This window comes from Aythya fuligula, chromosome 2, assembly GCF_009819795.1.
Source record: "Aythya fuligula isolate bAytFul2 chromosome 2, bAytFul2.pri, whole genome shotgun sequence".
NCBI classification, from domain to species: Eukaryota; Metazoa; Chordata; class Aves; order Anseriformes; family Anatidae; genus Aythya; species Aythya fuligula.
In genome coordinates this window covers 20,395,837-20,423,388 of record NC_045560.1, presented here as the reverse complement: position 1 = coordinate 20,423,388, position 27,552 = coordinate 20,395,837, and the positions used below count along the sequence as shown (strand labels likewise).

Below are 27,552 nucleotides of genomic sequence, written 5' to 3'. Positions count from 1 at the left end.
GTAAATCAGACAAGGAAAATAAAACAAAACAACACAAAGAAACAACAAAAACAACAAACAACAACAACAAAACAAAACTGAAGCAGTTATACTTGTGATGAAGATAAAGTTCTAGATGTGTTGTTATGTGCTCTTTGAGACCATTACAGTGATGAAAAATAATTATTGAATAAAACGAGTTTGAAGAGGGAAAAGTCTAAATTCAGATAATTGATAAAATACTTGTGTAAGGAAACTATCGGTATGTTATTTCCCTGCTATAGTACCTGTTATTATTGATACTAATGCTGTATTCAACATGGGTTTTAGTTGCTATTTGTTGTAAGAGTTCAAGAGATATTATTTTAGGTGTTATTTGCTGTTTGGAGCACACAATACAACAGCAGTCATTTCAGCACTGTGATCCATGTCTGCCATTCACTACTGTATTACTATTAATCCCTGACTTCTTTTCTCACCCCTGCTTGGTGAAAGTAGAATCACCCTCGGTGTCATTCTTGCACATAACTTTAAAATTCTCATAACAGTCTCAGCCAACTTTTAAAAATAAAATGCCATAATGTGGCTTTCATTTCTCTTCTAAATTAAAGTCAGAAAGATGGAATCAGTACTATGAATCCGGTGCTGCAGAAAAATGTCTCTATACTATACAGCTGTTCATAGGCAGAGGCAGTTTAAACTGGGAATTCTTACAAGAAGTGTGATTGATTTTACTGTGATTCTGTGCATTCAGTATATGAAGACTCTACTTGGAGTATGCTTTAGAGGAATGTTCATGTTTTGAGGAGTCTGCAACTTCATGCCTCCAGTTTTCATAACTTACAGAAAAATTTGTTGGTTTCTTATCTGTACTAATAAAATGGTTGCAGAAGAAATAGATTAATGAGACAGGCTATAGAAAGTTACTTAACTTAAAGAAGTATGATGGCATTTTTATTCCTTGATGAATAAATCTGTGTACTTGATATTTGATTTTGCTGGCATTTGGGCTGTGGCAGATTTAGAAAAATGATACTTATCTTGCAAGCAATCTGTTGAATAGAGGTTTCAATATGTATTTCTGGGCTCTTCAAAAAAAAAAATCTTGTTGATTATGGTGCATTTATGAAATTAGTCAAATTGCAGAGTTGGTCTAAATACATGCAATCATGAAATGTAATTAACACATGTTTTCCAGGAATGCAATTCTGAAATTCTGATGTGCTGAAACATCCCACAAACCTTTGTTTGACCTCATGGAAGAGGGGGGGGGGGGGGGGGAAGTGTCAGATTATTTACCTACTTGCCTTTTTTTTTTTTTTTTTTTGAAATAGGGTTTCTTTTCTTTCCCTTTTATTGACATTGCTGTCCATAAAATTTTGAATGCTTCTTTTTCTTGTAGAGTGAGATCTGGATCTTCATTCTAAATAAAGCCTTATACAGACAAGACTTCGTACTAAATCAAAGCTGTCTCACTTGTCAAGTTCTGCTATTTCATTTTGGTTTTATTTACTTACAATTTCTCCCTTTTTGTGTAAAGGCATGGCAAAGCAAAGACCCTCTGACCCCACCACAGTTTGGTGGCCTCTTCTTTTTCAGAATGTCTTCCATGTAAATCCCAATCCATCCTTCTGATCCATAAGAACTTCTTGCAAAATTCACAATATTGATACAGACAAATTTCTCTGCTACTCAGTTGTTAACTTTCAGCATTGATTTATGTTAATTATATAACTATTAAGCAGTTCACAGTATTTTTCTAGTAAAGGACACTTATCTTCCCACCAAAAACAAACAAAAAAACAAACAAACAAATAAACTTGGGGTAGCAGAGCTGCCGCAAAAGTCAGATCCTGATATACAAGAACATACTGGTTTCATAGTCATGTCCCCTCTCGTGTTAGATTGTTAAATTAACATGCAAGCTAAGGTAGACAAATCAAATATGCTAGGTACATGGTGGTTTAGGCAATAATTATGAAAATCTTTAAAATGTCTTTTTTCCTGTGAGTCTGTAAACATGTTCAGAGCAAAATTTGAAACCTTTGTCTTAGTTGTAAGCAGAAGTAGATCTGTCTGTAATTTTGCCCACAGTCCCCTTCCTAAGTTTTCTTTCTAAATATTCTGCTTAGGTCCTTCCAGAACTAACCCTAATGTAACCCAAGGGAAATGGAGCTGCAGACATAATGATTTTCACTGCTAATTTCACAAAAACTTCAGGGAAAAGAGCTGAATTAAAAATCAAAACAGCAGTTTAATTACATACTCATTATGAAGTTTATTTTCACTGCTTCCAAATTCAATGATACAGTATCATCTCTACAGACCATGGTACCAAGATATTTGTACAGAACTAAATATAACTAGCACTCCTGTTATTGACACATAACCATATCAGGCCATGTTGAAAACTGTGCTTCCAATTTTAACAGATTTGAAGGCTTATTACAGTTATGAGTTTATGCTCATAAAGACTGAACAACTTCCTATTCATCCATGTTTGCCAATATTATAATTTTATTATTAATCAGATACTACAGCCTTTGGCTGCTTTCCAATTGATTTGAATGACATGTTCTCCTGTGTTAATTAGGTGCAAGCTCTGAGATCTCAGAAATAAGAGATACTTTGAGAAAAGAAAGAGAAAAATAAGAGATACTTTGGTACATTTCCTCTAAAATAGCTTTTATGCGAATTATTAGCTACATAGAGATTTCAAACAGAAACAGAAACATGAAATAGTTCTAACAATTGTAAAGGATTATAATTTTAGTTGTGGTGTTTTGTTTTTTTTGTTTGTTTTGTTTTGTTTTTATCATGAGCTGCCTGCACTTAGAATTTGATCTATCAATTATCTGAGAATGTGTATGCGTTATTTATTTCAATTAAATTTACTTAAAAGTAACAGAAAACACCATGTTGTACTCACTTAAAAAAAAAAAAGTCACATTTTCGGCATAAGAGGTGTGTAAAGATAAACTGAGGTAACGTGCTGGATCAGAACTGGTCTGGCCAGGCCTCCTTTCATCCTAGAAGCTTGAGGAAAGAAAATTTAGAGAGGAGGAGGCATCCTGCAGTAAGTTTCTCCCTTCACAGCCTGAAAACACATCCATATAGTTGCAGCTTCAGTAATCCCTCTCTCAGACCGGGATAATTAACTGTCTAATGGTAACACTGGTAGAATCTTTCACAGATAATGATGAAAAAAAAATTGTTTTTAAACTCAAGATATTATGTGTGTGCTTTTAATACTTTCCACTAGTAAATTTAGAAGGATATAATGTATTCTGGACACAGATGAACATAGAACTTCCTTATGTTGGTATAGTTTGTGCCTGTAAAATATTTATTTTAGTTAATATTTATTTTATATTTATTACAATAAATTTATCAGTGTAATAGTGTGGCAACAATATGATTTAGAACATTTTCTATATTTCAAGAGAAAAATCACATATTTAAAACAATTGAAGTAAGATAAAATCTATGCACAGATGTGATCAAAAAATTTCTCTAATGAGGAATGACCGATGCCAAATTTTGAGGATGCCTTGATGCAATTATATTATATAAAAAAATTATGGACTGACATGAGATAAATGTGTAGAATTTCCAAGCCCCTGTAAATACCCCAATGTACTTATTTCATGCTTCTCTCCAGCGCTATATTGTTAATATTTTAGAAAGCAGTTTATGTTACTACAACTTAAAGCTTAGAAGTCACATTCAATTTTATTCAGGATGTGGGAGAACAAAGTATAATTCCATCCTTTATGGATGAGACTCATGCGGAGGTGAATAGGCTCTCCCCTAACTTTATCATTTCCTGTCCTCTAATTTAGATAATTCTCTCAATATGTTGGTTGTTGACCATAAAAAGAGTAGTCTGCAGTGGGAATGCAAAACGAGGGTTAATATACTGTTTGCCCCTCTCTGAATTGTGGGTTAAGAGCCATCAGGGTTGGTCAGAAAAGGTGCTTCAGAAGGGAACACAGTTCTGCAGACATATAGATGCACTGTAGCCCAAGATACCTTTGTAGGTATCTAATGCACACTGGTCATTGCAGCACATGATGAGATTTTGTAGTATGGCAGGAGGGAAAAATGTGCTATAAAATACTTAGTACAGCTGGAAGAAAGGCAGTGTCATGCCAGCCTTCAAGAAGGGCAAGAAGGCAACTGCAGGCCAGTCAGCCTCACCTCCATCCCTGGAAAGGTGATGGAACAGCTCATCCTGGAGGTCATCTCCAAGCATGTGGAGGGTAAGAAGGTGATCAGGAGTAGTCAGCATGGATTCATCAAGGGGAAATCATGCTTAACCAATCTGATAGCCTTCTATGATGTGATGACTAGCTGGGTAGATGAGGGGAGAGCAGTGGATGTGATCTACCTTGGCTTCAGCAAGGCTTTTGACACTGTCTCTCCCATAAAATCCTCATCCATAACATCCAAGTCTTTGGACACTGTCTCCCATAACATCTTCATAGGAAAACTCAGGAAGTGTGGCCTAGATGAGGGGACAATGAGGTGGATTGATAATTGGCCGGATGGCAGAGATGCCAGTGTTGAGCTTAGTGGTGCAGTGTAGTTAGTTGGAGGCTGCTAGCAAGTGGTGTCCCCCAGGGGTCAGCACTGGGTGCAGTGCTGTTCATTAGAAACCTGGATTATGGAACGGAGTGCACCCTCAGCCAGTTTGTTGATCACACAAAGCTCAGATGCGTGGCTGATACCCCAGAGAGCTGTGCTGCCATTCAGAGGGACCTCAGCAGGCTGGAGGGTTGAGCTGAGAGGAACCTCATGAAGCTCAGCAAGGGCAAGTGCAGGGTCCTGCACCTAAGGAGGAATAACCCCAAGCACCACTACAGGGTGGGGGCTGATCTGCTGGAGAGCAGCTCTGCAGAGAAAGACCTGGGTGTCCTGGCAGCAGGCTGACCATCAATCAGCAATGTGCCCTTGTGGCCAAGAAGGCCAATATAACATGGGGTGCTTTTGGAAGAGTGTTGCCAGCAGGTCAAGGGAGGTGTTTCTCCCCCTCTATGCAGCCCTGGCAAGGCCACACCTGGAGTTTTATGTCCAGTTCTGGGCTCCACAGTACAAGAGGGACTTGGAGCGACTGGGGCAAGTCCAGAGGAGGGCTGTGAAGATGATTAGAGGACTGGAGCACCTGTCTTACGAGGACAGGCTGAGAGAGCTGGGCCTGTTTAGTCTAGAAAAGAGAAAACTGAAGGGAGACCTTATTAATGTGTATAAATACCTGAGGGAAGGGTGTCGAGAGCATGGAGCCAATCTCTTTTCAATTGTGACCAGCAACAGGATGAAAGGCAATGGGCACAAACTGAAGCACAGGAGGTTCTGGCTGAATATGAGAGAGCTCTTCTTTACTGTGAGGGTGACAGAGCACTGGAATAGGCTGCCCAGAGAGGTTGTGGAATTTCCTATTCCAGAGATATCCAAAGTCCACCTGGATGCCATCCTGCACCAGGTGCTCTAGGTGATCCTGCTTCACAGGTTGGACTAGATGATCTTTAGAGTTTCTTTCCACCCTCAGCCATTCTGTGAGGGGAAATGTTGCTTCCATGGAGTAAGCCTTGGGTGTTCTGCATCAGAAATAGAAAGCATGTACCTACAATCCTATCTGTAAAATTTCCAAGTTTGTCAGCTTTTGGACATCCTTGCCCCCATAACACCATGGCAAGTCCCTCCAGATTGAAGCAGGGAGGGCAGCTTTGAATAGATGTTGATAAGGACCACAGGGGAATGATTCAGTTCATCTGCTGAGCTGTCCCTCTGCATCTCGCAGCTGATTACATGATGATACAGGCATCAGGGTGGCAATTTGTTGAAAAGAAATCTTCTAAGCCTTTTAAGAAATGTGAAGAAACATGTTTAAAAAAGCCATCGATTAAAAGAAAAGAAGTCTGAATACTTGGGGTCTAAGGGAAAGTTACGGCTTGAGATTGCTTTTTTTGCATCTTTGTTAAATTCTGGTTTCATTAAGGCACAAAGTGCCTTAGCACTGTATGGCTGAGGATAGTCAAATAGCTTGGAAAATAAGTTTAGCAGATTTCTTAACAAACTAATAGAAAAAAAAAAAAAAAAAGAATCATACAGAGCCTAAATTCTAATAGAGATTGCCTCTATACTGTAACTCTTTCTTCTCTGTGAAGAACAACATCTAGCAGATTCACCTGTATTGATGACCCCTATACCAGCTATGATGCAGGAAAATCTTACTTCTTATTTGAAGCTTTGGTAGGTAATTTTCTATTTTTCCATCTCTTCTGCAGTTACACAGCATAATTGATGCTTAGTAAAGACCTTGGAAGTAGTGCCTTTTGTTTATAAGATTCTGTCAAACAGAAGCAATGGAGTATTTTTACAAATAAATTATTTTCCATTCTATCTTTTCACTTTTTTTATTTTATTTTATTCTTTTGATTTGCCACTTCTCTTGACAATTCATTTGGAACCTCACCATTCTTCTCTTTGAATAATTTTCCATTCCTCCTGCAATATGCAAAGCAGAGAGCATCCCTCTTCTCCTTTTTGGCTCAAAGCATACAACACCGTATGAAAAGTACAACTGATTTTTAATGAAAAATATGCAAGATTACTTGAGCCTTACTGTACTCTGTGTTGATCAAGGTAATTGAAATACATTAAAAAATATATTAACAAAAATCTATCATAGAATCATAGACTCATAGAATGGTTTGGGTTGGAAGGGACCTTAAAAATCACCCAGTTCCAACCCCCCTGCCATGGGCAGGGATACTTTTCACTAGATCAGGCTGCTCAAAGCTCCATCCGACCTGGCCTTGAATACCTCCAGGGATGGGGCATCCACAGCTTCTCAAGGCAGCCTGTTGCAGTGCCTCACCACCTTAGTAAAGAATTTCTTCCTGAAACCTAAACTAAATCTACCCTCTTTTAGTTTAAAGACATTACTCCTTGTCTTATCACTAAAATCTCTGACAATGAGTCCTTCCTTATCTTTCCTGTAGGCCCCCTTTAGGTACTAGAAGGCTGCTATAAGGTCTGCCTGGAGCCTTCTCTTCTCCAGGCTGATCAACCCCAACTACCTCATCTTGTCTTCATAGAAGAGGTGCTCCAGCCCTCTGATCGGGTGATCATGGCCCTCCTATTCAATCATTTAATACATTCATGTCCTTCTTGTGCTGGGGTTCACAAAGTTGAATGCAGGACTCTAGGTGTGGTCTCACAACAGCAGAGTAGAGGGGGAGAATCCCCTCACCGTGCTGGCCATTCTGTTTTTGATGCAACCCAGGATCCAGCTGGCTTTCTGGGCTGAAAGCACACGTTGACGGCTCATGATGAACTTCTCATCTACCAGGTCCTTCTCCTCAGGGCTGCTTTCAAGAATACTTTGATTGGCGTTTAGTTTTGGTAAACTGGAAACTGCTTAAGAATTTAGGATTTTGTCTTGGTCATAGTTATATTAAAATGAAAAAATTGTGAATGAGTGTGAATAAAATGCAAAAGTAATACATAAAACACATCACTCAGGTCTGCTCACACTGCAGCAAGCATAGTAGGTGTCTGCAGACTTCATACATCGTTCACATTTATCAATATCACGTAACGGGACAGCTTTATTTTTAACCTGGAACAGTTGTTTCTGGGAATTTCAGGCCTCTCAGAGTGTTTATTTGGCTGCCTATCACCATGGCTTCAAAGCTATTTCCACATAAAATCAGTAGCAGAAGCTAAGTATGTATCTCTACTTTGGGCATCAGTTTTTGTTAGATGATTAATTCTTTTATTCTTTGATTTCTTTTATTAAGAAAAGTGATATGTATAGGTAGACAAGTGTTGACGTTTCAAATGTATTATGAAAAATGTTTCCCAGGCATAAAATAAGTGGGAAAATAAAACATTTGGGATGTTTAGAGGACTCTACAAAACTTAGTCCAAATAATTGCGTTTTGTTGAAGTATAACTTGTTATCTATTTTTTAAAAACTTTTTTGTTGTTTTGTTTTGTTTTTATCATAGCTATAACTGCCTATTCTATAGAGTAGTTCAAAACATCTATAAAAAGATTGCTATTATTAGGTTTTAGATTATGGTCAGTAAAGCACAGTTCAAGCTGATTTGTAATCCTGGTTTTCTGTTTATTGTTTTGTTTTGTTTTTCAAATAGGTGTGTTTTATGAAGTTGTTCAGAGCTTCCCTCGAGTGGAGGAAAATGTGCAAGTAAGCAGCCACAGGTGGAGAAGGCACTCTGAATCTCTCAAATCAGTCGACACTAACAGAGCCAGCATGGGGCAGGATTCCTCTGAGCCAGCGGGTTTCACAGATCTACTTCTTGATGAGGGACATGACAACACCACCCAGATTGAGGTAGATTTTTGTTCCATCTACTTTTCATTCAATTTTTTATTGAATGGGGGAATAAGTCAAAAAAGAAGATGGGCACTTCGGTGTACTCAAACATTGCCAGGAGAAAAGAGTCTCGTGGTTGTATTTGTGACCCTGTTAGCACGTGGAAACCAGCTCTTTCTCCTGCCCTAAGGTTGGAATATGTCTGACTTTTGAAGAGTTTCTTGAGGAAGTCTCTCTCTGAAAAACAGTCTTGGGAAGTCTTGTTGGTTCTTGCTGGTTAACTGGAAAAAAAAAAAAAAAAAAAAAAAAAAAAAAAAAAATTAGTATTAAAAAAAAAATGTTGAAAATTTCTTAAAAATTTGGGTAAACACCTCCATCTGTGAGATTTTGTATTGTCTTTATGCAGGCTGATAACAGAAATGGAGGGGGAAAGAACTGGAAAGATTCTGTGTTGGATATTGAAAGTGTTTTCCTATATAGTTAGTTTATCTTCCAGAAAATAATAACATGGATGAAATTAATCTGCTTTAGGATTTCATTTAACCTATGATTGCTTGTTTAAAAACTTTAACTTCCAGATTATCCTTGTTCCATATACTATGTAAATCCAAATAAAATCCAGCTGTTTATTTAAAGCTGCTCTCAGTAGTGTAGAGACAGCAGAAGTTGCCCATGAGTAACTTCAGACCCTACACTAGAACTGACTGGTGCAAAATATCTCTATCTACAAAGATTTGTGGGAATACTGCTCTTTTTTTTTTAAATATTTTTATAAAAATGCAGTGGCTGAATTGATTTTGTCTTTATATAAAAATAGTAAGTGCTAATGTATATAATTATTAAATTATTGCTGATTTTAAAAAAGTGTTAGATTTGGAGGTTACTTATTAGTAAAAATCTACATCACGTTTTTCAACAAAATACACTTGTTAAATATACTTAATATTTCAGTCTTTATATTTTTTTCTTGCAAAACATCAGTGTGATTTATTTTTTCATTTCTGAGGAGTTCATTCTCAGACAAACAGAATAGCTTTTAGTTCTGTTATTATCTTACTCAATAACAGATGCAAAGCAATAAAAACACTGTCCATAGAGACAATAGAGACATTAACGAGTCAAAAATAACAATGCCTTTCAGAAAACTGTGAAGGTGTGTTTTGTGGTGTGTTGTTTGTTTGTTTGTTTGTTTTTGTGTATGTGTGTTTTGCTTTTTTTTTTTAAGATTCTCAGTTTACACAGTACTATTTTTCTTTCCCTTGCATAAACATGGAAGTCACTAGTTGGTATAAGACATTTATGAATTGCGTGTTGGTTTTATGATTTTCTTTTTGCCCACTGCAATCCTCATCTGGCCATACTTGTAGCAACTCATTCTGGCACAACCCAGTTCAATCCTGTTTTCAATTATTTTAGCAGGTAAAGTGGAAGATGTCTCAGGTACAAGAAAGTTTTTGTAGCTGATCTTTTCATGGCTCGTATGTAGATCCTTATGTAGATCCTTATCACTTGCTTTTCTGGTCTGTTGAGTTCCAAAGCTCATACAAAATTAAATGGGTCAGAGCTCCCCCACTAGTACTCATATTTGGCAACATTCAGGAGAAGAATGGACATGCATTAAATGGTATTTTTTCTAGAGCTGTCTTTCCTGACAGATTAATAACACTACAGTGTCTTAACCTCAAAAGTACATCACCCCTACTGAGTTTATTAAATTCAGGTTCTATGCTCTCTCACATCCTTTTCTTCTTCTAGTCTTCCCAGCATGATAAAATAACTGAATTGTGTTTTCACACATTATCAGATTCTGTTGTAAATCCCTTCTACAATACACAGGCACTTTACAAATAAATAAATAAAATAAAATAAATGGGCTTAATAGAGGAAGTACAGTGTACAACAGAAATTCAAAGTGGAAGAATCCGTATGTTGCAGTCTTCTGCAGCTTAGGAGCTTATCAGTAGTGCTGGAGAGCATATTGATTTTTGTAACATTTCTTCTTTATGTGTTTCAGTTCTTGTTGAAGTAAATCCAGAGAATGAGTAATTCCTGCCACTCATATTTAATGACACTACAGTATTACAGCATTCCTTCATCACAGATACTGTTTCTCTGAATTATTCTGTATATTTACCATGAATGTGTGGAAGACTTCTTTTGCTGAAAGCCTAATGTTGATGAACATATCTATCATTTTCATTTGATATTGTTATATTCTTCCTTATACTGATGATTTTACTTTATATCCACATGAAATAATAATAATAATAATAATAATAATAATAATAATAATAATAATAATAATAATAATAATAATAATAATAATGGCAATTAATTTCTGCTTTCTATCTAAAAATAACTCAAAATATTTTCTGTGTGATTGAATCTATAGTTATAATGTGGAAAATGATAAAATCTGTGTGTGTGGCGGACAGATCATTTCCATTGGCTTTTCTTTATGTTTTAAGGCAGTGAGGTTTTTTTATGTTTTTTCCTTGGAAAAATTAGGATTTTTTTTTCTATAACTTCACAGTAGTACAGTAGTACTATTCCACGTTTCCCATCAGCTGTAATCCGTGGAGTATTTTAAGATCAACTTCATTGGAACATGAAGTTCTTCAAAAGCAGCCTCAAGAAAGCCTTCAAAAGCAGCCTCAAGAAAGTGCATTGTAAATCACATCTTTGCAGTATCCAGGTTGATCAGCCCATGTGTGCAAGGATGATAAATGGGTAAATTCTCTTCAGAGATTATATATGTTTGGTCCAATGGCTAGAGACCTGGAGATATTCACTCTCTTCACAGCTCTGTTTTGCCTAATCCATTTGTTTGATACTGTGATTCAAGAAGGATATTGTACAAAATGATGCATATATTTAGCTTTCTTGAATAAATATGTTCTCTAGAACCAGATTCTCTGAAAGTTGAACTATACTGAACATACTATCAAAATCAGTGGCTATAGCTGTTTGATGTGCAGGAGTTTTGGAAATGGGCAAGGCCTTGGGAAGGAGGTGGTGAGACCTTCCCCAGGATCTGTTGTATTGCTGAAGAATAGGAATTGTGTGGGCCACAGATGAAGCATGGTGGCAGCACAAACCTCCAAAACTGGCAATGACAAGAGAAAGGCAAAGGGCAGCAAGAACAAGTTTCTACTGCACAGTAGATTTTCTATGTACATGTATAGCATGCATGGTCTTTCACTAACAGCAAGCTGGTGTTTATAGAGTAGTATTAATGTAGAATAAATGCATATCATAAACACATTATAGAAGAGTATGACGATATGAAAGTGTTATTTTTTCCTCTAAGTTTAGTAGGGCTGTTATGATGTGCCAGTTAGGGACTTTTAGATATAATAGTTCACAAGAATGGAGGTTGGTCCTATTTGCTTTCTTTGCAATTTGCACTTTAGATCCTAAGGAGAATGTGTAAGTCTTTGTTTCCAAAGTCAGTAGATGTTTTACTAAGATTATATCTCTTTTACCTAATATAGCTAGAATGAATGAATTAATAAATGAATGAATTATATTAATAGATGTGAAAAGGGTGAGATTCCATCTCGTACAGATGGGCACAAATGTTACAGCCCTAGAGAAATCCCCAAAGTAAGTGGGTGGAAATTACATGTCAGCAGTCTAAATCTACTGCAGAGGTCATCTCTGAAAAGACAGAATTTTGCAAACTGTCTTCTTGGTCCTGTGGCTAATGAAAGAAAGCCTCATTCTTTGAAAATAGGAGCATCTATGGTTAAGGCATATCTAAGAGAAATATGAAGTGACAACTGAAACAAAAAAAGAAAAGTGATTAGTATAATTTAACTTTTCACATTCTTTTCAGGTTTTTCTCTGTAGACTGTCTTCCCATTTTGTAATTAAGGATTTAACCTTTTGTTTTCCTAGGGAGACTTTTCTGTTGTAAATGATGTTTATAAAAAGTTAGTTCATAGTGGAAAATTCAAAAGAATTTGATAAAATGGAAGTTTTCCTCCCAAAGATCCAAAAACCAAACTACAGATCTTCTATTTGAAATAACTTGGAGACTTTCAGAAGCTTACCAACTAAGGCAAGGAGTTTTTTTGAGATTGGAAGCACCACACAGAAGATAGATGTATCTTCTAACTGACCAGTGATCAGGACTGGGCAGCTCAGAAGTCCTGCAGGTACCAGACTGAGAGCAGAAATGTGCACAGCACAATAGTTATGGAGACATTAAAGACAGGGATTATTGTGAGGCAAATTTGAGTTATCAAGTGGGACATTCAGAAATTATGTCATTTATATCAACAATTCTTTCAAAAGAGATTATTTCTTAAATTTCTGGGATTCCATAACCTTATGTACAAGTCTAGCTTCACAGCACATTTGCCACTCGTAACTTACTACTTTCTCTCTCTCCTCCAGTCTTTTTTGGGAATTCTTCTTTCTGGTCTTGGGAGTGTGGGTTTGTTTTGTTGTTTTTGTTTAGTTTGTGTTTAAAAAAAAATCACAATTTATTTTGGTGTTTTGTTAAGTAAACTACCTCTTTTGTTTATTGTTCTCAGGAAAATCAGAAGTGCCTTTTTATTTACCTTAAATAGAGCCTGGGAAATGTAATGCATAGAGTAAAATTTGTTACTGTAATCACTGTATGTCCTTGAAAAATTAATGAGCATGAAAATAGATCTCAATGACTATGTCTAGTTTGACATCTTACAAACAAGGAGATAACTAGGATAAATATACTTCTTCACATATTCTAATAAAAGAAAAATATACTTTGTAATAACTCTGATATTAAGCAATTGACTCTACACGTATTAACATTGTGAAAATAAACTTAGATTAATGGTCATGTTTTGATGTTTGTGTTGACCCCCAAAGCACTCTAGCCATAAAGGTAATGAAGGCAGGTAGCAGAGTTCTTGCTGCCTGTTGCTCTTTCGCATTTACTGGAAAAGGATCTGATCTCTGAAGTGCATCTAGGATGGATGTCAGGTTCCCAGTACCAAGGTGTCTGCAAATGCTTTATTGTTTTGCCATATTGCTTGCTAATGTAGGCATGGTCAAAGGGCACTGGAAAATAAGCCTTTTTTTAAAGGCTTAATAATACATTAATATATAATTGTGCATCACACATGTAGCGTATTTTTTTTCAAAGTTTAAAATGTGTGTCTTTTTCTAAGCAATGTCCTGTAATTATGGCAATGTAGAGCTCTGTACAGAGGTTATTCTCCTCCTGTTTTTCTATTTGTCTCTTTATTCCAGATCATCCACAAAGCAGCTCTGGCTGCTGGCTTTATAAAAAAAAAAAAAAAATTCTAAGCAACTTGCTTCACTGTTCCATTTCCCTGATCCTTGTGATGGCTTAACCCCCAGTGAATTGTACAACACTGAGAAGTAAAATACAGAGAATTTGAAATGGAACCAACTGTAAGCTTGCATTGGTGTTAGCAGAAAATGACAAACTTTGCAAATTAAGTATGGGACATGACTTACTTTATAACTTGTTGCCATTGTATGGAGATATAACATCAGAACAAAACTCTTTCACAAACTTTAAATACCATAAAAAGAAACCCTGAAATAAAATAATAGATTAAAGCAAATTCAGGGTTGAGTATAGCTACACTTACAGTAAGGTTTTATTGCTTTGCAGCATGAAAATTTTGAGGAAAAACATAATTTTTTATGTAAAGTTTTATAATAGAATGAATCTGTAAGCATCTGTAAGACAGAAAAAGATTCATTTCCAAGCAAGAAACAACACATTGGTCATAGTAAGTAAAATGAAGCTCAGCTTTCCCCATGCCCACCCCATCCCTTAGCATGGTACTAGTGATCATAGGAAATCTATTTCAGTGCAAAAATTATTGTATTTTTTGGTACTGAAGTTACTTATTTATTCCTGTGCCTGTTGTTGATATCTCCTGCTCCAGGAATTTATTTTAACTAAAATAGAGTTGTTGCTAGCTGGAGACACTCTTCTTTTTCTCTCCTTTCTTTAGTTTTGCTGGATATTTTTTGAAATGTAAATTTTTAGCAATCCTGGTAGTATAGACCTGGAAAGCATCTTCCCCCTGTCAGATCAGCACTGGTGGATTTCCTACTGGTAGCAGTCTTCTACTGAATTTTGCATTTTCTCCCAGAGTTTCTGTCCAAAAAGAGTCTTCTCCCTTATCAGTCTTAGTCACTCATGGCAGCAAAGTTGTCTGATTCTGAATGGCAAAACAAACAGAAGGGATTGAATTTAACAACCCTTTGGATTTGAGAGCAATTGCTCTCAGCTACTGAAAGTCAGTGTCAGCATGCCCACTGCTCTGTTCTTACTGTAAGTCTGAGCAAGGGAAAAAAATGGTTAAGATTAAATTCCACTCAGCTGGACGAATGATAAGGCATTCCTGGAATTACTGATCTATACTTAAAGTAGAAAAACTTGTCCATGCATAACTGTGTGAAGCCTCGAAATTAAACAATATCAGTCACATAGTGAGTTGTTAGTTTGTTTAAATCTGCCTCAGTTTCATTCTTTTTATGCATATTTTTCCATCATCATCATGGTTTAATGCCAGTTATCTCTGAAGGATTTAGAAATAAAGACCAGTGTGGCTAGATCTACAAAAATGCTGTCCCTCCAATATACTGTGAAGATTGTATTGGAGTTAAGAAAAAGTCCTTGTAATCATGTAAGTTTAATGAGATTTCATGTTCTCTTTCTTCATCGCAATCTACAGGAGATACTTAAGTCTGGGGAGCCTGGTCCAGTGCACAACAACTCTCTCAGTTAAGAACCTCCTTCCGATATCTGGCCTGAACCTCCCCACTTCCAGCTTGACACCATTCCCATGGGTCCTATCACTGGTGACTAAAGAGAATAGATCGGCACCTGCCCCTTCACTCCCACTCGTGAGGAATCTGTAGATTGAGGTCTCCCTTCAGCCTCCTCTTTTCCAGTCTGAACAGGCCAAATAACCTCAGCCGCTCCTTATACATCTTCCCTTCAAGGGCCTTCACCATCTTTGTAGCCCTACTCTGGACACTGTCCAACAGGTTCACATCCTTTTTGTACTGTGGTGTCCAGAACTGCACACAGTACTCTGGGTGACACCTTGAATACTGTGGTGTGTAATGGTTATTATATAACCTTATATCAGGTTCTACAGCATTTGAGATGTATCTCGCACCTTTTTCCACTTCCACTTGTTCAGCTGAGTTTTCCACCAGTGATATCATACTTTCTAGCTAGCCAGCAGACCAATATGTCACCGTCTTGTTTACTTTCAGCTGCAAAAGGCTAAACTAACCAAAAATGTCTTTATTATTATTATTATTATTATTATTATTATTATTATTTAATGGAATTTATTAATTACTTGCTTACATCAAGGCAGTCTTGGCACTTACACATACTGGATCTTGCTACAGTCTTGCTAGACTGAATTCATTACCAACCCTGAAAGAAGTGTTGATGAAATGAGTTTATCAACATTTTCATTATTCTCAATCTTAACTCAAGAGGTAATGATTCTACTACTAATTCAGATATAGCTGAAAAATAAAAAGATTAAGACTGGAGAGAAGATTAATTCTCTATTTGTTTTAAACTTCCAAGGAGGGAAAAAAAAAAGGAGAGAAATTGAAAGAAGTTTCCCCACTCCCAAGTAAGAGAATTCACAGTTCTGCATGGTAATCCTGGGTTCATTTCCATATGCTTAGCTATATTGGCACATGAGGTATTTAGTTTAGCATGCTGATGATAATGAATTTTTACACTAAGAAAGGAGATGGGATTTGAAATGTAATGGGATCTGCCTTTGAACTTTCTTGATGATAATATTTTACATTTCCACATCTTTCTTAATCTCCAAGTTCCTAAACCACATTACAATGACTCTAGAATCACTGAGCTCATGACTGAAAAGAGTTTATAGAGGTGTGAACAGAACCTTTTTTTTTTTTTTTTTCCTGGGTTTATTATTTCAGACATACACCTCAGACCTTGCTTACAGAAGTTGGGTGAAAACATGTGCAGCTAGTGGAAGCTGAGTATTAGTGTAGCTGTGAACACTATGACTCCCCAGTCACTTCCTTTCTGACTATCTTCATCTTGGAGTGCCTTCATGAAGGAGGTGACAAATATAAAAATAAATAAAAAATTGGTGTCAGAGAGGGAGGGGTTGTGTAGGGGTTGGGGGGTTGGAGAGGGGTTGTATTAATCCAGTCATGCAAAAAACAAAAAGTAGAGGGCAATGTTCATTTCAACCTCTACAAAACAAACAGCCCTGATGTGTATATACAACATGTAGCAAATATAGCTACCTATATATATGTATATATATTTCTCTGTACCTAGTCTGGAGCAGGTCATGAGGGCAAATACATTACTGAGTTGTTAGTGTAGGGGAATTTGTGTAGGTAAGTAAAAAGTTGTTACAGTAAGCCATGCAATTCCAGTTTGGATAACAGCAGTCCTTAGGGATAGATTTTCAAAGCTTTAGGAATCCTGCTGACATTGATGGATTACTCTGTACTGCTCTGAAAGTCTTTCATGTTTTTGTTATATGAGAGAGTCAATTATCTGTTATCCCAAAACAGTAACCACTTGGCATGTAAGCGGAATGGTACATCATTTCAAATTTGGTCAGACACTTCCCCTGACTGTGTGTAAATTACAGTAATTGTAACGAGAGCTTTCAGCATATATTAGGAAGGCAATGGCCTCCCTTCATTGTGTATGAATGAGTTAGATGGATTCCTTCTTAAAAATAAATAAATAAATAAATAAATAAACCAAAGCAAAGCTCAAAATTCATATCAAGCGGAGGATTGGTGGTAAGAAAGTTATGTTTATAAACTGTGCATTTGTCCTTCAAAAAGATGTGTCAGGGTTACCGGAGTTTTGTTTCATCCATTTGTATCAAGCTGCATGATTTTTTAAAAGTTCCTATGAAAATTTTTTCAATAATTGAAAACGTTGCTCTTACAGTAACCTTTGATAATGCAAGTAGGAAGGGGGAAAACTTGCAGAAGGAAATCCTGTCTGTCTGATTTCATAAAAACAGAGCTGTAAAATGCCATGAGAGATAAAATGCTGTGATCTCACATAGGTATTCCCTTTTTACTTCAGTACAGACAGCAAAGCAAGTTGCTTTCTTGCATTCTTCTTACCTCAGGTGTGTGGTGCATCTTACTTGGTGTGTGAGAGGAAAAGTGAATTCCAGTGCCAGAACAGGCAGAATCTGTCCCCCAGGTGCTGCCACTAAGTTTAGCTGTTTGCAGGAGCAGGCTATCAATGCCACTTCCACACATCAGCAGTCTGGCTGGTGCTTACTGCAGAGTATAACTGAATGTTTTTTAACGAGTTTGGTAAGGATGTTTGAAACATCTTCCCTTCATAGTTATAAGCAAGTGCCTCAAAGTTCCTTACTTGTTTAGAAAATGAAAACCCAGTTCTTAGGTATACAATTGATGACTATGCAGATGAATAGCATCTTAGCTTGTGAATTCTCACTCTATTGAAAATTTAATTCCTGTGCTATACATCTGGACTACAGTTATACTAATATAGTGATAAGACGTGACAAAAGGGTTTATTTGTTTTTCAGTGGAAGCAGAAAGTTTGAGCTTATCATTTAGTCTTATCACAGACCGTGGGAATTTAAGGTGAAATTCAGCTGCCTAGCTGTAAGTATCTGGTAATACTTTTGGCAGTGTGGTTATGCTGGTTGGTCTCTTGCTTCTCATATAGGATACAGTTATCCTAATATGTGTTGGACTGTATCTGCAAGACTCGAATGGTCCCGAGTTTCTTCTATGCTCAGGCAACTTCATCTCAGCCCTGGTCAGTACATGCAGGTGTTTCTTGAGCTTGCTCTAAAGTAGACCTGAAAGTATGGTGAGCTGAGCAGACAAACCTGCACTGACAACTTTTAATAGGTCTGCAGTGCTAAAAGCAAGAGCTTAGAAACCTATCTTTTATGGGCACACCTGTAGTGAAATATTTAGCCTCTCAGCTGAACACCACCCTGCTCAGCTACCCATTTATTTATTGAAATCTGATGTGAGATTATTTTGATAAAATATTTTGTTTGCTTGTTTGCTTGTTTTTTACAGATCTATCAACAACAAATTATATCAAGCAAATTAAATATCACACATTTCTGGTCAAATGTTAAGACTCCTCCCACCACCACCTCCTCCCCCCCTCCCAAAAAAAAAAAAAAAAAAAAAAAAAAAAAAAAAAAAAAAAAGAAAAATCTTGTGATTTAAGGGGGGGGAGGGAAGTTGAATCAGTTTACTCTTAAAGAGCAAAATAGAGTTGGAAATGACACCCACACGAGAAAAAAAAAAAAATCTATTGAAAGAAAATCCTGTGTTAATAACATTTTGAAATATTTATTAATATTGGAACAGCTGGACAGTGAGTAAATATGAAGGCGGTATATATTTTCAGAGACAGAAGAGGAAAGATATTTAGCATCTTGATCTTGCCTGGGTAGTTGCAAAGTTCTCAGAGCATCCCCCCCCCCCCGAAAATAACAATAGCCCAGGTCCTGCAGAAAGCTTCCTTGTATCTTGATGTTTTGCAAAGGGAGTGATTTGGAATTACCTGTCTATCAAGCATCTTGATTTAAATATGCTTTCTTACTGTTGGGGCATTTATATTAGAGAGCTCCCAAGAGAGAGTTTTGTTTTGTTGTGTTTTGACCATCACTGCACAATCAGATAAATCATCATTTCTGTGACTGAGTTTTGAAGAATTGTGGCTGGTGAGAACAGCTGTTAGAACCATATATTTGAATTCTTTCTACGTTGCTATATGGAATATCCTGTATATATAGAAAAAGGCATGTGAATAAAGCAACAGGCATATACTTTCCAAAGCAAATTGCAAGAGCAGTAGAAACTGGGGCAACAGCTTAAACATTTTAATACCACTATTTTGCTCTCTAAAACATGAATGGTAATTTTGAAATTTTGTGTATTTTTGTGGATTTCACCTAGCCCTATGTTTTAGTAACTAAAGATTCAATTGTGTTGTATGTGAGAGCTAACCTAGAAAGTAACTTAAATTGACTTCCAGTCTTGTTTTCAATCTGTTGAAACTCGGTGTGCTTGAGAGAAACCGTGGTGATACAGTTTGTCCTTTAACTCCCAGTCTCTGTGATGAGCATACTGCTGTCTGGCTGTATGCTGAACAGCACACAGCTGAGCTGAACAGCATGGCTTCCACAAAGGTTGGTGCTGAATGAAATGAATGTAAGAAACCCTTAAAAGCTTCAAATTAGGCTTTCTCCCTACCTTATCTTTTTTTTTTTTTTTTTTTTTAATTATTATTCTTTTTTTCACTTTTACGGGAAAAAAATAAATATTGTTTTAATAAGTGCACGTTCCTGCCTGTATCGACTTAATATCAGTCATACATGTTCTTACTACTTACTGCTTTATGATTTCAGCTGTGAGCCTTGACAGATCCCTAAGACATGTTATTAGCTGTTCAGGAATTACAGCATGCATGAGTGAGTGTGGAGGCAGCTTGCTTTGTTGCCCTACATAAAGTTCTGATCAACTAGAATCTACATCCAGTACTATTAACTTAATTGTCCAGAACCGTAACACTGTTCATCTTGATTTAGGTCCTACCTCCTCCTGTGACGTTTCAGGGCTACTGGGTCTTGGCAGTTCTATTTTCTTGTCATCTCTTGCAGTTGAGAAGGAACAAGGGATGGGAGACAAGGGTGAGATCTTACTTCTGAACATGCACCAGAGGAAGAAATAGGCTAGGGAGAGTTTAAAGTTGCTGTAATGTCTGGATCTACATAAAATAAAAAGATATGTAAGAGTGTATGCATTTAAAAATATGTTGTTGGTTAATATTACACACACACACACACACAAAAAGAGAGAACCTTTAAAAGACTAAAATACTATATCTTTAAAAACTTACTTGAAAAAAAAAATATTATAGCACTATCTGGAGTCATGAGCAGAGGCTCATCGAATGGGGTTGGTGACAGGCATGGGACTGTAACCACTGAAGTGCTGTAGTCTAGGCCTGGCACTGAGTGTTTTTTTTAAATATTTATGATCATTTTTAGAATGTTAACATTTATGATCACTTTTATAATTCTAGTTTTATGAACACATTAGTTGTTTATGTATATCTAAAACTGAGAAAATAAACTATATCATGTTTCATAATTACCAAAACCAAATTGTTGGTAGGTGTTTTTACACTCATTTTATTAAAATGGTTTCTATTATTTTCTTTTCAGTGGAGGGGATGGTACATAGCAGTTACTAAAGTTTTATTTTGAGAATTTCTCAATGATCTGCTACAGCAAATTGGAAACAAAACTGCTCAATAAGCATTTGCCTACTGTAATTGGTTTTTTTGCATTACTTTTTATTTTTTTATTTTTTATTTTTCATCTCTTAAGTAAGGTGTTGTAGAGACTTTTGCTCTTTTGAAGCTTGTCTCTTATGACAAGCCTGTCCAAGGGGCTTTATAAGACTGTTGTAATGACCCCTAAATAGGCTGACAGTTTTATAGCTGTCCCCAAGAGGGAAGCTTCCTTTCAAAAGCAGCTGAATATCAAGAAAAAAAGCAACAGCTCCAAGCTGACTTTTCACAAAGCTGGAAAGACTAAACGGCTTTTTGGATTAATAACAGGTTTATGGCATCCTTCTTTGCCAGTCTGTCTGTCTGTCAGTGTATGACTTTCCGTTAGAGGTGCTGTCAGGCACTCAGACAGAAAAGCTTAGTTTAAAAATCTTGGAGCTTAAGCTCCAAGTTGATGTGGAGACATATAAAGCCCTCTGTATACACATGGGCAAGAGCCTTGAGCTCAGTGCTTGTGTTTGAGCCCACCTGATGACACTGAGGGTTTAAAAATAACAGCCTCTGTGAGGTTCTAGGGAAAGTGGTCTCCACACTGGCCCTCAATCTCCTGTGAAAAACAGGAGACTTAAGATTCCAGCACACACATGGACAGGCTTTCATCAGTCTGCACAGCACTCATTGGTCTATTCTCAGTGAGGACAGTGTGAGATGAAGTTCTTAATGCCAGTGCATGCAGACAAAGGATTTTCCCCTTTGTTTGATTGGGCTCCCCTCATTCATTAGACATGATATTAGCTGTTCTAAATAGATTTTGCTAAGGCTTGTGTAATCAACAGCAAAGTTTGCAGGCTGTCTTCATGTTCCCAGTGGCCGTGTATGTGGAAGACATATGTTATGCCCATATGTATTTCCTAAGTACTTCCCACATCAGATGTTGTCGTGTGTTTTTGTTTTTGTTTTGTTTTGTTTCTGTTTGTTTGTTTTAAGAAAAAAAAAAAAGATTGTAGCTTTGTCATTGTGAAAGCAGTGAAGCAGTTTGTAAATTTTACATTTCCTCAGTAGAGATTCATACAGAACAAATGCTTTTGTTAAGGAACTCAACAGCACAGCTTATCCTTGATACGAAGCACTTATGAAATGAAATCGGTACTTCTGAGCTTCAGAGAACCACTCATAACAATCAAGCTTTACAAGTAGCAGCCACTATATATATCCTCTGCAAGACTTTCATGCAGTAGCTTTCGTGGTGCCTATCTACTGAAATTAGAGCTTTGCTTTTTGAGAGGCCATTTCAAATTAATCATTCCTCTGGGGTTTTCAGGTATCTGATCCTATAAACTGGTAAAATTTCACCACTGCTATGCTATGATTATAATTACAGTGCTTTGTGTTAAAATGCAGTTAGATGGAAGCAGCACGTTAAGTGTCTCTTTTCCCCATTTTCTCTCATCTTAATCTTTCCATTAGGACCCCATTTCAGCATCGATGGTCTTTTCTCAAACTGCCTCATCTCCATGGGGCCACATTCTTGATATTCTGCTTGTACCCTTGCCATCCCATTCAGTGCCTGCCTAAAGAAAAGGTGAAGAAATTAGACAATTCAATTGCAACACCATACACATATGCTTCCACTACCACAGTAACACAAAGCATGACCATGGATCTCTTTTCATGCTTCCAGAGTCAGACATCAGTTGTCACTTCTGTGCTCCCCTTTTGTACTGTTTTTAGGTGGTGGCTACTAATAATGTCCAGAATTGTAATATCAATTTTCTAACAAAAATCCAAAACTATTCAGAAGTTAATTATATGAATGGGTAGGCTGTTATACAGGGAGAGAATAACAAGCATTAAATGCGGTTGGATACAAGTTGTTTTGAGGAAGCTGTTTTTGTTGTCTACATGCTAGACTGTCTCGTTGCTGGTTTGTTTTAATAGAAAGGGTGTTCCTTTTTTCTTCTGTGAAATGAATTGCAGAACTGCTTTTCTTCATTAGGGAAATACTTTTAATTGCTAGCTCATTTCCTTCCTCTAAATTCCCCAAGCCATATTTTATTATCTTTGTTCTCTCCCTGAAAAATAGTCTATTTTTAATATGTAATAGCCTCTTTTCTCTTTCCCAGGTTTCCATTTTACTCTACAAATGCAGCTTTCAGAAAACATAATCATTTGATTAATTTCGTAAGCTATTTATCTATAAATGCTATATTATATATGCTATATAAATATATATAAATATATATTATATTCAGAGTTAAAGATGACTTTCTGAACATAGTATTTGGTGATTAATTTCCTCAGCACTAATTTTTGGAACAAATACCAGAAACACTTGTATTTCGTTAAAAATTATGCCTAGTCTGTGATTTTTAGCAATATTTAGGTAATAATGAATCTTGTTAAAAATTAAACACCAGTTCTTTGTTTTACAGTGATAAAATTAAGAGTCTATAAATATAACCCCATATCCTTGATGGCTTCAGAATTTCTTCATTGTGTGTTGACTGAATGGAAATTTAACAATACAATTTCAATAAACTCGACAAATACTGAACATCAAGAATTTAAAGAAAGCTTGATCTTCAGTTGCACTGAGCTTTCATGAATAGTGTATGCATGCAGCATGCATGAGAAAAATCAGCAGTAGTGGGGAAAATATGGAAATATACTCAAGGTGTCGTCAGACAACATCTCTTTAGAAAACTGTAAGAAATTAATTTTCTTTACAGTAAGATAGCCTCAAATAAAAATAAATAAATATATAAATAGCTTTCCCTAAAGGGAAGAGTTTTGAAAAAGCTTCTAATAAATATTCGCTTTAAACTCTTAAAGGCTGACAACAATAATCCCCACAGCTGGTACAAAGTCTTTGGAAAAATCCATTGTTTTAAAAGCTGTATTTGTCAATAGAATACAGGTGATTCTTATTTTTATATATATGCAGTACTTGGGCTGGACTGTGCTTCTAGAGAAGCAATGCAAAATAATTCTCATTTCCCAAAAATACCCAGAAAACAACAACAAAAAGGAAAAATGAAAAAAATGTTCAACAGTCAGCTCCTTAGAAGTTTTTTTCTGCTGCTTCTTAAAGTCATTATGAGCATGTTCTCTGCTTTCTCTGCCTTTTCTTTCCTTTGGTAACATGCTTCTACTTCATTACAAGATGATGTTATTTTGTTTCTTAAAATTTAAATTTTAATTCTGTTCTATATAATTCTACCTATCTGTAGAACTCTCCATCTGTGTGTCATATAGCCATAAAAATATTTTCTTAATAATTTACTCCTTTACATGCAAATCCAGCATGATTTCTAAAGCATTTTTCTTTCTTATGCATATAATATCTGCAGTTGATGAAATATATTATGAAGCAGGTACAATCAAGCAAACCCCTTAAACAAGTCTGATGGAATGAAAACTCAAAGGTGTCTATTAATAAAGCATTACTCTATAACAGGGAAACTTATGGAAGAATCCAATTATTTCATTTCTATAGTAATGCATGTTCAAAACTATGAAGGCAATGACTTGGAATACAGTCATGGTTCCTCACTGTATTAAGACCTCCTGAGCTGCTCAGGCCAATGTTATTATTTAGATGCATGTTCCTTTTCCTAGTTATGTAGTAAATTTGCAGATAGTAGGAAAAATAGGATGCAATACAGATGTATTTAATGTTTCATTCATAAAATACATCTGCATGAAGGTATGAATTTTTTCCAAAGAGCAAGAAAAAATGTTTTCTTTTTATCATCCAAGTAGAAGTGAATTTGCTTCTTTCCAGAATTATTCAAGGTTATTTTACTTGAATTAAAACAGTAAATTAAACATTTTCTTTAATACCAAATTTAATAGCTATTGCTATACGAGTAATTCCTCATACACAGAGAAAGATGATTGAGCTGAAGGCTCTAATTTAAGTATTTAACTTGCAAGATGAAGAGTCTGCTTTAAGCATGGATCAAGATACCATTTAAAGCAGTCTTACAGAGCAATCAGGGTTAGATCTATCTGGTTGTGGAGGGAGTGGCTTAGCACTAGTAATTAACTGGAGTAACTTGCTTTTATTAGTTATGAAAAAATGGAGACTAAAAAAATAAAATATAAATCTGTTCACAGTTTAAACATTGCATGTTTACCTGAAACAAGCTGTTTGGGTAATTATTTCTTTGTCTCTTGGGACTCTTTACTTGAGACTTTGAAATGCTTCAAATGTAACTTTTAATTTCTATGGAAACGCTGTCAGAATGATAAGTTAGACTGGGAAAATATGTTGTCAAACACTTTTTATTTACTGTACCTCCTTTGTATACATGACAGTAGTAACGGCTTCTGTTGACCATTAAAGAAGAAAATAATTTGGTAAGGTGGCTGGCTTTTCTGTCATCTTCCTGACAGTATAGCTTTAATTATTTTTATTTGTATGACTAACCTAGAGCTGCTGAGGTTGTTAGAAGCTGCTTCAAAAGTATCACTGAGATTTACTGGGTGAGTACATCTTGGCATATAAATTACAACAAAAGAAAACCTCAAGCAGAAAACAACCTGACCCTTTCTGTGGCAGTTTAAGTAAAATGCATCAGTAATGTTGTTAATGTAGAATGATTTCCAGGTGAAATGGGATTTATGGTCAATATGTTTAACCTAGAATATGACCCAGTTCATGTGAAACATACGGAATTGCCAAATATGTCTTCAACTCAGAACCATGACAGTAGGAATGGGTTGTGTATGTCCTTGGGCACACCTTGGGCATAGTTGTGGTGAGGGGGTGTCAGGTCTGCATAGCAGCATAGCCTAGTGTGAAGGGAGTCCTATGCTACTTGCTGGGTATAGGAGGTATATCAGAGGGATTTTTCCATCATGGGGAGAATTCTAAATTCTATGTCTACCTCTTCCATTTTCCATGCCACTGTTTATTTTCTAATTTTATTATAATTCTAAAATATTTTCATTGAGATTTCTGCTATTTTGCTTTTTTTTACCAGCGTGTAATTCTCAGTATGGTATTTCTTGTAGCTATTTAGCAGAAAGCTGGCAGTGTTCTTGATTTAAATATGTCACAGTTCAAAACTTTGGGCAAGTAAAGGAAGACTTTAAAGATGAAACCTGAGGTTTCATCTCTAACCTCAGGAATAAAGTGCCTTTATTTCCTTTCACAGTCTTAGATACTATCTGGAAAGGTAAATTCCCAGCTACTGGGAATCAGTATGGTCTATATGATTCTCTCTACCTTTCTATTGATTCCTAAGATATTGGAAATCAATAGATCAGAAAATACATGGATTTTTCTTCCTAACCTATAATATTTATTTTTCTTCGGTAGTAATAGTTGGCAATAAACAATGTTGAAATAATTTTCTGCATTCATATTAATCATGGAAGGAGAATTATTGTCCTGTATGTCTGTTCAAGTACAAAAAATAGATCTCAGGAAAATCTCATTCTACTTTGGCCACTATTATTATTTCTTTCCATGCTGGTAAACCAACTTTTTCCCTGTCTGGGAAGCTTCTTTTTTGTTTGTTTGTTTGTTTGTTTTTAATAAAAGAGACTTTTACATTGGCTTTCATTGCAAACTACTTTTCTCCACAGAAGTGTACCCTATAAGGATAAAGAAAAACTGCTATTCCTACATCCATTCTCATATAGCTTTCTTCACCTTGTCATTAGTGGTATTTTTTAAAAATTAGAAGTTTAGCCTTTCATATAGAGAGTATTTCTTAAGTAGTTTGCCCAATCTCAGCACAAACAAATTCTGACATTGATAGAAATTTTTGGAAACTCCTATACCTGAAGTTGTAAACATGCAATCAGTTTTGAATAATCAGATTTCAAAAATTAATTTCTTTATGTGCTAAATAGTGGCTAGTGATTTATATGATTTTGAGTGTAAACAGATTGCAGTGGAATATCAGAGTATTTTGAGTGTTGGTATCTCAGCTTTGTCATCCAAAATAAACAGACATTACCAAGACTCTCACTGTTATCTGAACCATGAACACAATTACCGAACTAGATATCTACAAGCTGAATAATTTAATGGACCGCTAGCACAGTCTCACACAACACATGTAGGATTCATGTATTTTCACCTCTGAATTTGCTGTGATGTGGGCATGTAAAGAATGCAAGAACTAGGAAGATTTTTTTCCATGAATATGTGTGTCCTGATCTCTTTCTGAATATCAAATGTACCATAAAATGGTGTTTCGGAGATTTAAAATAAAGTACACTTGTAAGACTATATCTATTGGGAATCTTATGGATGTTTTCTTATAGGATATTCTAATAAATTATGTTTGGAAATGTTAAAAAATACAATTATTTTTAAAGTCTTGGCTCTGAGTACTGCTCCTCACTTTGCTATGGCATGGTAGTTGTTACATGAACTTACTGTTCATCTTGCCTTGAAAGCCATCACACATTTTGCCATAGATTTCACTGATGTGGTTAGAGACACTGTATGGTTAGGATTTGAGGATAGAGAAAAATTATGATTATAATATAAGATGATTCGCCTTGCTGAATGCTTGTAGTTGGATGCAGAGCTGTCTTCTGCAACACATTTGCAATTTGTATTTTTGTTGACTGTTGACTTGCAATTTTGCCTTTTCTGCTGCTCCCAGGAGCAACAGAACTCAGTATTTCACAGTACTTCACTCAGTGTGAGTTTTATATAAAACTAAGATTCACTTGCCATTCTAATCTGTATTTTGCTATGTTTTTCCCCCCATGTTAGGAGGATACAGATCATAATTATTATACTTCAAGGACATATGGCCCATATGATTCTACTAGCCGGGATTTGTGGGTCAATATAGACCAAATGGAGAAAGACAAAGTAAAGATTCATGGGATCCTCTCCAATACCCATCGGCAAGCAGCAGTAAGTTGTTAAGCTTTTATT

General features: G+C 36.1%; 1 protein-coding gene across 2 annotated transcripts in view; it reads left to right on the top strand.

Moving 5' to 3' along the window:
• The window catches only part of PLXDC2 (plexin domain containing 2), a 264,388-nt gene that overhangs the window by 119,105 nt on the left and 117,731 nt on the right, over positions 1 to 27,552 (top strand). For both annotated transcript variants that reach the window (XM_032181687.1, XM_032181688.1), the window contains exons 2-3: positions 8,142 to 8,341; positions 27,385 to 27,531. In XM_032181687.1, the coding sequence (XP_032037578.1) occupies positions 8,142 to 8,341; positions 27,385 to 27,531 (347 nt within the window). The remainder of the gene's footprint in view (positions 1 to 8,141; positions 8,342 to 27,384; positions 27,532 to 27,552) is intronic.